General features: G+C 32.0%; 1 protein-coding gene across 2 annotated transcripts in view; it reads right to left on the bottom strand.

The window, feature by feature from the left end:
* The window catches only part of LOC118187805 (ATPase family AAA domain-containing protein 2-like), a 119,881-nt gene that overhangs the window by 32,918 nt on the left and 70,524 nt on the right, over window positions 1-16,439 (bottom strand). For both annotated transcript variants that reach the window (XM_035358079.2, XM_035358080.2), the window contains 4 exons: window positions 11,611-11,796; window positions 7,158-7,290; window positions 2,467-2,657; window positions 30-189 (listed from right to left, as the gene is read on the bottom strand). In XM_035358079.2, coding sequence (XP_035213970.1) covers window positions 30-189; window positions 2,467-2,657; window positions 7,158-7,290; window positions 11,611-11,796 — 670 coding nt within the window. The remainder of the gene's footprint in view (window positions 1-29; window positions 190-2,466; window positions 2,658-7,157; window positions 7,291-11,610; window positions 11,797-16,439) is intronic.

Below are 16,439 nucleotides of genomic sequence, written 5' to 3'. Positions count from 1 at the left end.
TGTAAAAGAACATGGATCTGTTAACTTACCAGAGGGATCCCTGTCTGGATTGTATTCAAGAGCATTATGGCAAACAAGATCAATGTCGCTTAAGAACTGAGAAACCGTCTCATAGCGATGAAGATCAATCTTGGACATCATTGTTTCTAAATCCATTGGATTTTTTATGACCTCTTGATAATCAGGGACCTTTCAGAAATAGAAAAAGACAAATTACAGTTTTTTTTTTAAGAGCAAAATAATCATCAAATAATAAATGAAAAATATCATAGCTATTCACAAAAGTAGGACATATCAGTATCATGAAAAAGGAATTCCTGATGAAGCTTTTTAATTATTTTTTAATTCCATTACATCTGAAATCTCAGTTAAAAACACACACCCTATTTTCAAATACATAATAAGCTCTCATGATGATGTGGCACATTCACATGCTCACATCACCTTGGCCACACATGGCATTTCAGCCATATTGGCAAATGTTTCTGCACACAATTTTACATAAATATATGTTTACAATTGAAGGAAAAGTTCACCTATTACCATATCTGTCTATATATTTATTAATTTTAACAAGGATTACAGGAATTCAATGTAATTTCCTTTTTCAGTTAAGATATATAAACCCAAAGAGATTTTTTTTCAATCATATAAAAATAAGATGACGAGTTTAAAATGAGCAAGTACTATGCCTCTCCCCTATAAATTAAAAAAAAAAGTACATTGCAATGTTATGCGGATGACAAAAAATTAATTTTATTTTAAACATTTTTATATTTGGAATATAAAATAAATGTAGCAAATACACTATAAAGGGCATCAAAATAAGTATACAAATTTTCACACTTATAATCAGTTAGTTATAAGGAAATTTAGCTTTAAAGTGTGTTACATTTCTGCGATATTTTGAGATTTTAATGGAAAGGTATTTATCATTCTTTCAGGTATATTGATAACATTTTGCTAAAACCTACATTTTTGTAGTCCAGTAGCTTTGAATTTTATAAAACAAATTCATAATCAAAGTTGATGTTGCAAGTTATCGAAAGACAACCATGATGTGATCTGTGTGGAAATGCCAATCAGTATCTTAACCGGTGACTTATCTTAACGCGGTGCAAAAGCATTGCGTTCATTTGTCTCGAAAACCACGACGCAGTTAGTTATTTTAGAATGCACTTGTGTTACAAGGTATGCGTGAGGTCAGACTACGTACGTTCACACCCACGGAGGAACAAAGACACACTGAAACTCGCAGCGCAGTTTTCGAGACACATGAACACAGCACTTTTGCATCGCACAGCAGTCAAACGGTTAATAAAGGAAAGCTAATAAAACTGCTAGTTATCCATTCAGCAATGAATCTTATCTAATCTTAATAAAGGAAAACTATACAAACTGCTAATTATCCATTCAGCAATGAATGTTTCTTTTATGTGAAAGCATCTCTGCTTTTCAAATTGTGTGAAACTGTCATAAGTGGAAGTTTAGTCTTCTAACGAACTTGATGTCTTCTGTGATGTCAAACTGTACTTCCAAAATTTCTTATGCTATCAAATGAAAATTGATTGACTTTAACTGACACATTCTTGAACATACTCGCACTGAATGTACTGAACACACATGTGCACAGTACACTGAAGTTGATGAGCAACTGTTAGTTTCTTTGCTGAAGTACAAAAATTGAGTTAAGAGACATAAACTGGATTTTCAGAAGAGACATACTTTTAATTATCTTTTGAATGGCTGTGGATACAGCTTTTAGTAGAAAGCCTTCCAATATTAGATATTTTTGACAAAGGAAATAAAGATGTCCATTACCCATTTTTTAAATATGAATGAGTGATTGAGTGACTAAAGCTTTTTAGTTTAAAAACATTTGAAAGCTTTGATAAAAAAGCATTTGCCATAAAAGCATTTGAAAGCTTTGATTTAATAATATTTGTTTCTTAAAAGTTTATACTTCCTAAGAGCAATGACTTAGTAAGGGTTGAAACTTCAGATCTTGATCTACAATAGCTTCAATTCTATCTGCAGTACGTTCATGGACAGGCAAATACGTTTCTTTATGTTACACAATTTTTTTAAACATCTTCTCCCAGAAAAGCCGTTTTGTCATGCATGTGTTTTGCACCATAAGACAGTCTTCAGCTGGTACATGTATGTATGTTATGCAGAATGTCCATTATAAGAAATTTTGCAATGGACCACTGCATATTAAATAATGTGTTTAGGATTAGATGCAATTTAATAATTTAACTGAAATACAGTCTCACCCGTAAAACAGACAAAAATGCGATACATGCTTGGCATTTGGTAAGAAAAGGAACAGAAACGATCTTCAGAAGTACAATTATTCAGATTTAGCTACACAATTTTATTTTTAAAAAAACAAAACATATCAAAAATTGTAAAATAAATCATTATTCTACACATAAATTATTTTATCCATAGAAAGAAACTTACCTCTGCTGGATCGACAGGTCTTGAAAAAACAGAAAACCGTCGATCTCTAGCTAACTTTGTTAAAATATCACGAAGAAACAATCTTAATTCTCGTAAAGTAGCTTCTTCTTTCTGTCTCAGCTTATTCAATTCAGCAGCAGTTAGCTGTCGTGTAACAGGTGGTGGAGCTACAGGAAGTTCTTCTGGAACAGCTAAAAAAAGAAATCTTCATTTACAACCATACATAAACAGAGAAATAAGAATTATGAAAAAATAATGCCTTTCTTCAGGCGATTACTTGAGATCAGCTGAGTAAAAATCAAGTACAGTGAATTCTCACTTGGCGATCACCTATGATCACCTCTGCACAGAACACTAAAATCATTTGCAACTATATAAATGGTCAACTTAGATAGGGTTCACTATAGTTATAAAATATTTTGGCAAATACATTATTAATACAGTAGAACTCCAATTATCCAAATCAATTGGGATCGGACCCCATTCGGATAATTGGATTTTTTCTGAAGAAAGGGTCTACGTATACTTTTATTAATTGCTGTATGTACTGCATGTTGAAAATGAGAAAAAAAAAACTATTTTTAAAGAAAAAGAGGTTTTAATTAATTAAAATGAAAAGGCAACACTTTTACGTACATGTTAGATAGTGTACCATACTTACAATTTAAATACAAATACAATACTACAAATTTAAATACAATACTACAAATTTTTAAAATTCAAGTCATTGCTTGCTGAACATCCCAGTCAAAGAAAGCTGCTTGACAGACACCGTTGCCTGCACTTAAAATTCCTTAGCTAGTCATTACATGCTTTAAAGGATGACCAACCAAACTTCTGAGCTAAGATATTAGCTTTTTCACAAAGAATTGGACCCGAAATTGGGTTTCCCATAGAATGTTCCTTCACCACCCACTTGAAAATGGCATCTATATCTTTGTCCGTTGTTGCCTTCATTGGTTTTCTTGAAGAACTTCCATCTTTGTTTTCAAGCCAAGACATAAAGTTTAAAAGTGCAGGTTTGCTCCTTTTAATGTCTAAAATAGTTGATTGTCTAACACTACGTTTTCGTCTTAATTTTTTCCTTAAATTCTGAAAGTGATTCGGATAGTCGGAGTTCACATAATTGTACTATATTTTAATTATGAAAATGACTTTCTAACTGAAACTTAACATAAAATAATTGCCATAAATACCAAACTATTAAATTATAATTTATTATAGTCAATTATTTAAATTTGCTGTTTAGTTTGAGTTATATAACTCAATTCTTGAAATAAGATTGTAAAAGGTATCACTGTTGCCTTGAACAGCATATGACTCTGATGCTCTTTCTTTTATGAGGTTCACTCTGAAATTTTTTGAGATACACAGAGGTTTTTAAATTTATACTTATATAATTTTATCAGTGCTTAAAGTAGTCTCCTCCAGCATTAATGCATTTACTTCTACAGGCAAATTTTCCAAAGATTAAATGCCTCAAGTCATTCGTTTCTTGGATTCACAGGGAAAAAAAATCTCATCTTCGGAATCAAAACAGCATCTACGTAAGTTCTATCACTTTGATGTTTTTTATTTACTTAAGAAACTCAACTGTCAGTCTAGCTGAATGAGAAGATGCATTGTCATGATAAAGCATGAGTCCTCTAGCATTCACTTGTTAAAGAACTCTATGGGATTGATTACACTATTTGCAACTAAAGTGAAGATTCTATTTCAAGAAGAATGGGGAGATGTGTATGATGGGATGAAGAGGTAGCTGAGGATTTGAAAGTTAAATGGAAAAAGTGGTATTGGGACATTTCTAAATTGGAAACTTTAATGATTTTTTGCATGAAAACTATCAGAATTCCACAAATTTGATATGGCACACACCTTCAGCATATTCTGCTTATCCAATTAAAATCATAATCTAACAACAAAATTTCCAAATTTGGTGTGCACTAAATGATTCTAATCTTGCCAATATTTCAATATAAGCATCTTGACCATCATAACATAACTTTAACCTTAGCTACATACCTAGATGTTATTTCAAAACAGATTTCATGGAATTCCAATTACATATTTTTTCCGCCGCTGGTGAATTAGCATGTGCAGCCATCGCAATCTTCTACAAAACATCAAATGAAAACTTTGAACTGAGCTGTGTAACTTCTAAATCAAGGGTAGCAACAGTAAAGAAGTTAACTTTGCCAAGGTTAGAGTTGGTGGCAATTTTGATTGTAGGAAAAAAATTCAAATTCTGGAAACCTATTTTTTACACAAGGAATAATTACTTTTCACAGACTGATTCAACAGTAGTTCTCTGTTGGATCTTCAGAATGGCAAATAGTGAAAGCCTTTTGTCATGAATGCAGTATTAGTGAAATTCAAGAAATATCCAATACATCAAATTGGAGACATTGCAGCAGTCGAGATAATCTAGTACTTTTATATCAAGAAAATGTAGAACAGCAGATTTGATAACAAAAAATGGCTAAGAGGGCTTAACTGTTTAAAACAAGCTGAAGAACTATGACCTCACAGTAAAATTTAAATTGATCCTTTGACTATGGAGGAAAGAAGAGAAAAGTTTAAAATTCAGCAAGTGTGACATTTGACAGAAATAAGAAAAGTTACCTCTTAGATTTGAACAAATGTAGTTAAATTGCAAAGCTATGCAGAATAATACCCTATATTAAGACATTCATATTTAAGAGAGAAGCGAAAACAAGGAAGACTGAATTCAAGTTGAATTACTTGCAAGTGAAATTTCTAACGTTGAAACCCACTGGATCAGAAAATACAGGAGCAAAATATTCCAAAAGAATTAAAAAATCTAAAAGAAGAAAAATGGATTCTGAAAAAATCAAAAGATTAAAAATTTGAATGCATCTTTAGAAAAAGAAAGAAATTATTGTAGTAGGCAACATATTACAAGAATCAAAAATGAAGATTTATGAAAAACATCCAATTTTATTGCCTGCAAAGCACAGATTCACTGAACTTATTATTGAAGATAATCATGAGAAGGTGTGGTAATGATTATTTCGTTGGTTGTGGTGGCAAAAGTATATGTCACATGTTATGATAAACAGATATATAGTGGCAACTTACCCCAGGACAAGATCCAGGTCTATAGCCCGCCGTGACGAGAGAGTGACAAACACGTGAAACAGATTTAATTCTTGCTTTATTGGATACTAACAATACTGAAGAGATATTCCCTTTTTTTTTAATCCGGTATGTCACATGACGATATGAGGCCTTCTCACTCAGAACAAAAAAAAGGACAGATCAATTCTTCCACATAGCCCTTCGAAGACTTGGTGTATTTCAGCTCAAACACATGCAGGTACTCTTCATCGGGATGCCGGGCGAAAATGCCAAGCCCGGGAAAAAGGGAGATTTGCTTAAATTTTGCAGCTACAATATCAAAGAGAAAGAAACTCGCTTCCTTCATACACACTGGGAGACCAAAGAAAGCTTGCACGATAAACTCCCAAAAGTTTGCATTTTTACCCCACTCTTACTGTCTTTCTCTATGCAGCATCTCCATCTCGCACCTTCACAATCTCCTCCTTCTCCTCCCTCCTCGCGGACAAAAAATACCACCTTTTATAAAGTTCCTACATTAAGTTTTGCCACCAATGAAAAAAGATCCAGCGTCAGAAGGCAACCAATCGCAAAATACCTTCAGCTACAGAGGCAAACAGAAGTGAAGACGCTAGTTGTCTGACACAATACTTTCCTCCGCTTACAACAGTTGTCTGATGCAATACTTTCCTCCGCTTACAACCATTGTCTGATGAAATCTGTTCCTCACCTTACAACACAAGTTGGCGAAAAAATGAAACTGTCACCAAAGGAATCTGATGCAAATATCTAATTATTGCCATAACGTAGTAAATAATTAATTCAACGTGATCTCGTCACAGAAGGTATACTATGCAGCTTTTCTGATACGTTAGTTCAAACTTGAGAAAGATTTTGGGTTATAAGAGGAAGAGAGTACATAAAAGCCTATTCTAAAAGAATGCATAATGTGCAAACGTTATAATGCTTGTCCAGGAATGCAAGTTACAGCACCACTGCCAGCTGAGAGAATTGCAGAATCACCACCTTCTGCAATAATGGGAATAGACTCTGCTGGTCTGCTCTCTGCAGAGAACAGTGACAGTAAATTTCATATACTCTTATTTGCCTGTGCAATGTGTGCATGATGTGAGCAATCCATCTAGAATAGTTCCAAATATGAGAAGAGTTCATGTTCACTTTCAGAAGATTTATATCTAGAAGAGGTTTGTTTACTGTCATCTACACAGACAATGCTAAAACATTTAAATGAGCAGAAGTGAACTTAGCTAGTTATAAATGTTAGTTTTGTTTTACAACAAATAGGCTGCAACAGCAGTCTTTAAATAAAAATCTGTAAAAGCAAAAGCAAAGAGGGGGAAAAGAGAGAGAGAGAATAACTGCTGAGTTCACTGACTACACTGCATAAATTACATCCTGACATGCCACTAGCAGCAACTATGCTTGTTTACCACTGACTGACTTCTGATCCAAATTTGCATGAGAAAAATAAAAACATTATGCCAACAGTTTTAGGATACATTAGTTGAAACAGCAAAAAATACTGCATAACTACATAAAAATGTTCTGTAAGAATAGATTAATCATAAAAAGAACAGCTATATATGACTAACCTTTTTGAACAAGCTTCTGAGGAAATTTATATATTTCTTTAACCAAATTATCAAAAAATGCCTTTCTTTCTTCTTCATTTGGATTGCGCATGCAAAAAACTTGTTCAGCAGAAGCACCGAAAATTTCCTGTATCTAAAGGGGGAAAAAATGAATATTTCATATAAATATTTGTTGCATCTAGAGAGCTGCCAAATGAAATAATATTTTTCATGTGCACAATATAATTTTAAGTTCTGCAAACTGGAAATTTCAAATTATAATTTAAACATCTCAAAGACTTCATCATTAAATGGAAAATATACATAATTCTGAGTTCCAATCATTAGAAACGACATTATTAAATAGGAATGACTTGAAGATCAAATCCTATGAAAGCTTTAGAGTTTGTTTTATATTTTTTCACTGAATGTAAAATGCTTTAAACAGGAAAATATCAAACTATTAAGTGTTTAAATAATATTAATATACATACATAAACATTGATGACTGTAGTCTATATGTTACTGAAAGATTTGTACATAAAACCATGCTGCAGTCTGGCCTTAATCACTCCAGTTTGAAAATTTCAAAACAAAATAAATTTTAGCTGAGAAAAATAAAAAATAAATTCTAAATAATTAGTATCCAAAATTATTTTATAATATATCAGTTCCTCCCCCCTCCCACTGGAGTCTCTTTTTGCATGATTTATTTTTATACAGTGCGTAAAAGTTATATCATATGACATATACTTCAGTTTTTCCTGGAATTTCCCAGTATACTATATGCGAGTACTATGCTGGGGGCCTTTCATTCTTGAGATCTCACATCATTTGTTCAACATTTAGAGCCTCCTATTTGTCTGCACTTTTTCCCAAGCCACAGAAGTTCAACAAGAGAAAATGTGAGAGCTGCAACATCAGAAAATATACATCCACATCAAAAATATACATTCACATCGATGAATGAAAATATGAAAACAGAAAGTTGGATGCGAAACTCATTTTGCTGAAATCACTGATAACATAGTGGAAAATGAAGAGTAAATTGATTTTAATGAGTAAAATTATATCAGTATAATAGAGTGCATCAAATCAAACATGAATGAACTAAATAATGAACCACATATTAACATAAATGGACAACAGGCTTATGAAGAATGGGAGGACAACTCAGACAATGACAACTGCATTGAAGTGCCACATAAGAATTAACAGCTGAACAACAATAAAAAATTAATGGAATGGTTGAAGTCTTGTCAGAGCATATATAGAAGTTGATTCCAATACTAAATGTAGCTTTTCAATTCACAGAATGATAGGCAGCACAATTTGTTGCTTCAAAGAAATGCATGAAAAGCAAAAGCCAAAGAAGGAGAATATACATACATATATGGATGCTATAATATTTATAAGGGAAAATTAATTATGAAAAACTTGTATTTTTAAAAATAATATTTTTTGTATGCACCTAGTTCCTTGATTAATCTGGTTCCAAACAGCCTAAAATATTAACAAAGCCTGGTGAGGAACTGGTGTATTATGCATTAGAAATCAGTTCAATTAGTAATATAAAATCACACAAGTTGCCAAAGGTTAAAGGGAGAAACACAACATAAGTACTTTTTAAATATTTTCTACTGCACTAATAAATAATGTATACTTTTATAATATGGGAGATCTGCCTTATTGATAGATGGCAATCATCTTTTATATATCAGATATCTTGACTTGTATTGGACAGAAATTTATTCACTGAGTAAAAACAATAACAATCCCCTCTTAATTGTTAAATGCACTTTTACAAATTATCAAGGCTTTCATTAGAGATGATAAGCATTAACCAGATACCACCAGGTAAATTTTATAAATAAAAACTAGTTAATTGTGCGACTGTTGATGAAAATTTAATTTTTAATACACTTGTCATAAATCATTCTATGTAATATGTCAACATATCTAAGAACATTCAAATAATAGAGTATAATTAATAATATCAATAATTTGAACCAGAGAATTCAAAATAAAGCATTAAAAGGTTTCACGAATAGGTTCCACAACTAACTGTCTTTTTCAATAATTAAAAATTGATAACACTTCAATTATTTTTCCCATTCCTCTGATACCAGTAAGTGTGGAAACATACCAATAAGTTTACATCATCATAAACAGGCTTTGAAAAACAAATGTTTAGCTTTGTTCTTGACATAGTGTGAATGAAGTTTTTCCTTGTGCTCATGATCCTGAAGTGCTTGAAGTCATTGCGTGATCGAGCACATTTTGCAATTAAGCTGAACATACAAAAATAATTCCCATAATATCTTCTTTTTATCTAAATATCTGGGGTTTTGCATATGTTATTTAAAAGTCATTTCTTATTACATAAACAGAAAATCCTAATACTTAAAAAAATTCAGATTAACTGGAAACAGTAGTAGAAATGATTATATCCCCATATTTGAATTATTTCTGTGCAATAGTGAAGTATAAAACTTAATAACTGAAACATCAGTGCTTATTATATCCTACTGTCATATTTATCTATAAAAATTTTAAGCTGCTTCCAGTGAGTGAAATATTTCTAAATTATAAATGTATGTTGTTAGCATTGCACAAATTACTTTCGTAAAATGATATATAATATTCATCACAATAACACTAACACTCTATAAATTCCAGTCAGTAAGTTATCACACTTTTTGACACAATTTAAAATGAAACGTTCTGTTTCAGTGTATCAAATATGATACGGTGAACCCCCGGAGATTAATTAAGACGTATTATATACATGGATGTAGGAAGTAAGATGGAGTGGCCCTAACCGGTTTCCCCATATCCTGCTCTAAAGCACTGGCGATCCCTACGTGGTGACCAAAACATTGGGTAATTTACCATTAAGTTTAATGGGTTTTGACACAATTGGATGTAAATATTTTGTAATTGCGTCATAAATATACATATAAACACATATATTTAATTTTTTTTTAAAGTACTTCAGAGTCCTAAGTATATGAAAAGAATACATTTTTAAACAACATTTCATTCTGAACAGAATTAAATGCTATACTTTTCACAGAACAGTTTAATTTGAATGAAATATTTTCAAAAGTTTTTGTTAAGTACAATAGAAACAAATTTTAAGGTAATTTGATTTTATCCGGTTAAAGATTACAAAAATTAAGATAAAAGTTTATTGTATTATTAATATTAAAATTATGCATTATTTCTTTTCTATTTATGGAGCGTCTTCCTAAAATACTTTCTCAAATGTGACATATTTTAGCTTCTGATGCATCTTTTAAATAGAAAACTATAAGTCAACTTATAATTAATGCTCTATTTGGTCCATTTCAAATTAGAGCACCTTTTATTTTAATTGCAAAATACTTTAAATAGTACTTAAATTTCTCTGAATATTTCTGAAAGGGAATAAAATAAGGATTTTTTAAAAAATATTATTTAAAACTTGTAACTGAGTTATAAAATGTAAGGGGAATAATTCTTTTAATTATAGTTATCAGATTTTTTTACCCATAATTTCGTGCTTTGCCATAATTAAATACACCACCACACCTTACCCATAATTTCAACAATACGTATTCCAAAACTCTTCTTTCATACTTTCTTAAATACGCATCTTATACAATTTGCTTTACAATACTTTTTAACAGATTGCTTTCCAGTACGAACAATTCTTGCTTGAATAGTTTTATAACTTATTTGTCAACAGGATTTTAATTTATGTTTATAATTCAATGCTAAGTTTATATTTAGATAATATTTATAATCATTATAAATTTAGATACATTTAAAAATTAGATTTCTTAACAGTAACTTTAAGGAAGACAAGGAAGCCTTTGGATGGGAGACAATAGCGATTTCCATTTCTTATTTTATTTCCATTCCTTATTTTCTTTTATTTCTATTTTTTAGAAATAAAAAAACATTAAAGCTCGTTTAAAGTGCGTTTCTGTAATCAGTAAGCAGTAAATTTCCTTGCAGAAGTACTTGTTTATGAATGAATAAATCTTTCATTTCAAATACATTTATAAATAATTTAATAAATATTTACATATTTTGTTAAAGGGCAGATACATGCTTTTTGCAAGTACATGCATAAATACCCATACATATTTCATATTTTTCATTTCAGGCATGTGCAAATCTTTAATTTCTGTGCATTCACTATATTTTTCGAGTAAAGTAATTTACACTAATTTAACATATATCCGAAAGTTTTACATATGAAATATGTATAAATATAATTTGAATAAAAATCGCATGCATAATTTTTAATACCCACTCAAAGGTAAGTTTTTCTTCAAAATTCCTCCACGATGGCATCTCTCCCTTTGGGCAAATAGCCCTTGCATGCCTTACTCTATTTAATAAAAACTTAACCTGACCTATGTGCCTAATTACAAATATTAAATTACTACTGATGATAATAGAGATAAAAAAATGCTATGCAAACCTTCAGAGGTAATTGAGCAAATGAAACATCACTAGTGGCAAATAACATTAATGGTGTTGCAGGATCTAAATCTTGTAATAAGGACAAAAAGGTAGCACGGACAGTATCGGATAAAGTATCCCACCAGTATCCAATATGGGGTAAAAATATCACACTTGGTAAATTCCTCTGTGCTTCATGAAAGATCTAAAATAAAATAAAATAAAAACAAGAAGAATTTAGTTTTTCTTTATCTTTTTGGATAAGAGTACCAATCATTTTTAATCAATAAATAACTCTTTAACCCTCCGATTAGGCAGTTTGTATATATGTAGGTTGGGGCAAAAGTCATGGTAACTATTTTCTTGAACCAGTCCGGTTGTAAAATGTGACATATGCAGACGAAAGGACAAGGTCTTAACTACACCGCAAAGCGATTTTGCATAGCTGTAGCTTATCACGCAATACCCTGTGGATGATGCATTTCTCGATGCCACTTGCCCTCTCTAACCCCAGTAACGTCCACCGCCTGTCTTCCTCCATAAGGTGCTCAATGACAGCACGTGCCAAGTCGGTCCGCACGCTCACCGATAGTCTCGAACATTGCTCATCACTGGTTGAAACACGTCCTTGCTGAAACTTTCCTACCCACCGTGCTACTGTACGATATGGTAGGGCATTATTCCCAAGGGCTTCTACTAATTCACTGGGACATTCCATCGCATTTCTCCGTCGGAGAACGGCTATTCTGATGTAAGCGCGCTGCTCAACACGGGTTACTTCCATCTCCCACAACACTCACCAACTGACTGATTTCAGAGCCATCTGTTGTTCTGCATACACACTACGCCTGCAGAACTTCCACACAACACATATACGTTTTGTGATCCGTTCACATATCTACAAGAAAAAAATAGTTGCCATGACTTTTGCTCCAACCTTCGTATATGTACCCAAGAATATTTTTATTGATAAATACTTAATGTACATGCATCTTGAAATGTGCCCAGACTTTTAAGAATATTTATTAGAACAAAGAAAGTCAAGGTCCGAAACATTAGGTTGTCCAGAAAATAATGCAGGTTTTTAACCTATATCTTTAAAGTATCATAACTCAAAAAAATTTTTATTAATCAAAATATGCACCAGCCGAATCAATGCATTTTTACCAGGAGTTCTGGATGCGATAAAGTTGTTAAAGGCGTTTTTGGCCTCGTCTTGGTTTCTGAAGCATTTCTTCTGCAAAATGTTATCCAGATGTTTGAAAAAGTGGTAATCAGTTGGCGAAAGGTCAGGCGAATATGGGGCAAGTCTTGTATCCCAATTCGTTCAATTTCTGTAGGGTCAAGTGAGTGATGTGCAGACGAACATTGTAAGTGAAGAACTGGCCTCTTTCTGTTTATCAATGCCGGGCACATACGTTGCAATTTTTGGTGCATTTCATTAATTTGCTGACAGTACTTATCTGCTATAATCTTTTCGCCCAGATTTAGGAAGCTGTGGTGGATGAGACCACCAAACAGTCACCATAATTTTCTTTGGGTGCAAATTTGGCTTTGCAAAGTGTTGTGGTGTCTGACTGCGGTCCAATCACTGAATGTCACCGGTTGTTATAGAGAATCCACCTTTCACCGCATGTAACAATTTAATCAAGAAAAGGGTCATTTTTGTTGCGGAGAAGAAGAGCAGACGACACTTCAAAATGACAATTTTTTAATTTTTGCTTCAATTCGTGTGGCACCCACTTATTCAGCTTCTTTGACTTCAATTCCTATATAATTCAAGTGATCAGAAATCATTGTTTTGCTTATGCAAGCTCCTCCGCACGCTCTCAAACAGTTGTGCACAGTTTGTTTTAACCTGAAGTCTTCAAATCGTCGTCATAAACACCTGAAGAGCGTCTACGGCGCTCTTGATCTTCTAAGTCAAATTTATGCAGACGCAGATAATTTATTTTTTCATTATCATTTTCAAAATCTCAACAGAATTCAGCAACTGTGATTTTATACATGTTACTATGTGCAATTAAACTAATTCAAGTATCTTTTTTTTTTTTTTTTTTTTTTTTTTTTTTTTTTTTTTTTTTTTGGTGTGTGTGTGTGTGTGTGAACAGCTTTAAAAAAAAAAAGAAAAGAAAAAAAGAAGACGGATTTTCTGCAAAGCGCTATAAAAACACACATACATTTTCCGAATATATAAAGTTTTACACGTTAGTATGAACACCAAAATAAGATATATACTAAGATCGGCTGTCCAGCCTATAATAATGCTTGAAATAGAAGGGAAAAACAATAGTTTTATAGCTCATTTAGACAAGCAGGCATTTTATCAGTTCACAACATTAAATTACATTATTTTCTGCTGTTCAGATTTAAATACTTATTTAAGAAATACATAAGTAATTTTGCATTTCTATTAAGCTATACTAAGACAAAATTTTAAATATGCATCACAACTGGACATTTCCATTGCAATATTTAATTAATAAAAATAAAATCTGAAAGTTTTCAGATTTTAACACTCCCCAAAAGAGTTTGGTAAGTTTTTTACACTCTCACTGAGCTTACAGTTCACCAGTTTGCTGTTACACTCACTCTTACTAACACTTTTATCTTTTTAGCTTTATTATTAAGCATAATTTACTTTGCACTTATGCCATATACAATTCAACAGCAAAATTACAAAAATTTTGAAAGCAGCACAGCAGTATACATTTAGAATTCATGATGCGGCGTGAAGTGTACATACATTTTTGCTTTTTTTCAGTCTTTCCTCAGTTTCTCATATGAATGTTCAGTTTTCTTACTAACATAACTTATTGCAAGATAGCTCTAAATTTTTTTTTTTTTTTTGTCTTTAATGTGTTGTGTATTTATTTAATAAATATAATGTTCTTGGTACTTACAATACACAAAACTCAGTGCAACAGCAAAATCACAAAATATTTAAAAAAACAGCATATTTTTAGAATTTCCAATGGACAGTCTGACATGCTGAAGATAAAAATGTTTTACTTCGTACAATGCTGCCACTGCTCACTTTAAAAACATTGAGCTTGTTAGTCAAAAAATCGTCAAAGTTTTACAAAATATAAAATATATAATGAAACAAATTCAGAATCTGGGCTTCCAAGTGCCTATGTTCCAGTGAAGTACTATGTTATTCAAAATTTGGTGTCTAAGCACCACTGTTTTCTCACAATGCGAGAAACATGCATACATTCATGCACATTCTTCTATTCTTCATTGTTTATTTTCTTTAAATATAGTACAGGACAATAATATTTGGCGACAACATTTGAAAAGTGATACAATGCATTTAAGTGTTTCAACGCATGAGACTAATATCCCACTCGGGATTACCGTTGCTTTTGGGCTAACAATCAAGTATTAAAACATAAATTCTTCCCAATTTATTTTACACATTAAAAGTTGTAACATTTGTTACTGTTTCAGGTTGAAAACACTAATGACATTTAAAAAAAAGCTTTTTACTTTCATTTTAGACTTTACGGCTCAAAAATATTTTCTTGCTTTAGAAAGAGGTACTTTCAACCTCTGTGGAAACACCCCCTTCCCCCATTTTCAAGCAATTTACAAATGCTGTCCATTGGCTACAGACATTTGGAGTACCTTCATTTTAGATTTAAAGGCTGAAAAATATTTTCTTGTTTTAGAAAAAGCAACTCTGAACATCTGCAATACCAATATGTAGATAATTAACAATTTTTATGAGGAATAACCCAAATTTCTATTTCAGTGAGATTACTAGAAACTTAGTGGAGAACTGCTGAAGAAGATATATCACAATCACAACGACTGCTTGCAGCAAAAAATTTACAGTGCCTCAAAGCACACTTATCACATTATTTCAGCAAGCAGAACAACAATATAAAAAGTAAAACAAGCTCTGTCTCTAAATATCCTCTCCCTGCCACTGCCTTGCTCAAAATCCACATCATTTATTTCTCCGCTTTATCACAAGAAATGAAATATATGTCTTTATACCAATGTAAAGAAGAAGAAAGAACTATTACATTCTAACACCCAGACTAACTTTACCCAAGCATAGACTGTACAGATAAATCTATTTTCTCTTTGGCAAGACTTCAGCATTATAAATTTTGAGCTCATGCCATGAAATAAACAATTTCATATAACCTCTATTAAAGTAACTGTAATGCCTAGCTCATGTTATTCAGTAGAAAGAACAATGATGGGTGGGGTGAAGAAAGAATATCATGTAATGATCAAACAACATAATAATGCCTTCCCTAACTCAGAAAATCCCACAATGTCTACAACTGAAAAGCCTAAATGAAAGCTTAGCCCCACTTTCCAAACACTTTTAATTTCACTCTATTCTGATTACAGTTCTTTCAAGAGTTCTCCCCAAGAATGTACAAACATTAATTTTTATTCTTATTCTTGTCTATTCACAAAATGCATAAACTTATATTGCACTTCTTCGTTACTAGTTAAATACCAAATTTATATGTTTAACTATTCTTTATTTTTGTTTGAATACAACATTAGATAACAAGCATTATATTTTCTTCTCTTTCCATACTGCTTTGCTGAATTTTCCTTCTTTTTCGGTTTTTTGTTTCAGCTGCTTGGGATACTTCCTTTTTATATATGATGGCAGCCAAGAGAAGGGTTGGACATTCCTTAAAAAGCCCTTTTCAATCTGCAGACTTGTCCTAAGGCAGGCTGGGGATTTAAACATCACGTTAATTTTTTAATACATATTATGCCATATCTAATTATTATTGTGCATTTTCATTTATGGCTTTTCCACTGCTGTCATACTAACCCACAATGTTATGGTTAGTAAAGTTTCTCTGAAAA

The sequence above is a fragment of the Stegodyphus dumicola genome, chromosome 10 (genome assembly GCF_044657685.1).
Source record: "Stegodyphus dumicola isolate Sdum_Otavi_A_Nest chromosome 10, ASM4465768v1".
Taxonomy (NCBI): Eukaryota; Metazoa; Arthropoda; class Arachnida; order Araneae; family Eresidae; genus Stegodyphus; species Stegodyphus dumicola.
This window is presented reverse-complemented; position numbering and strand designations above follow the sequence as displayed.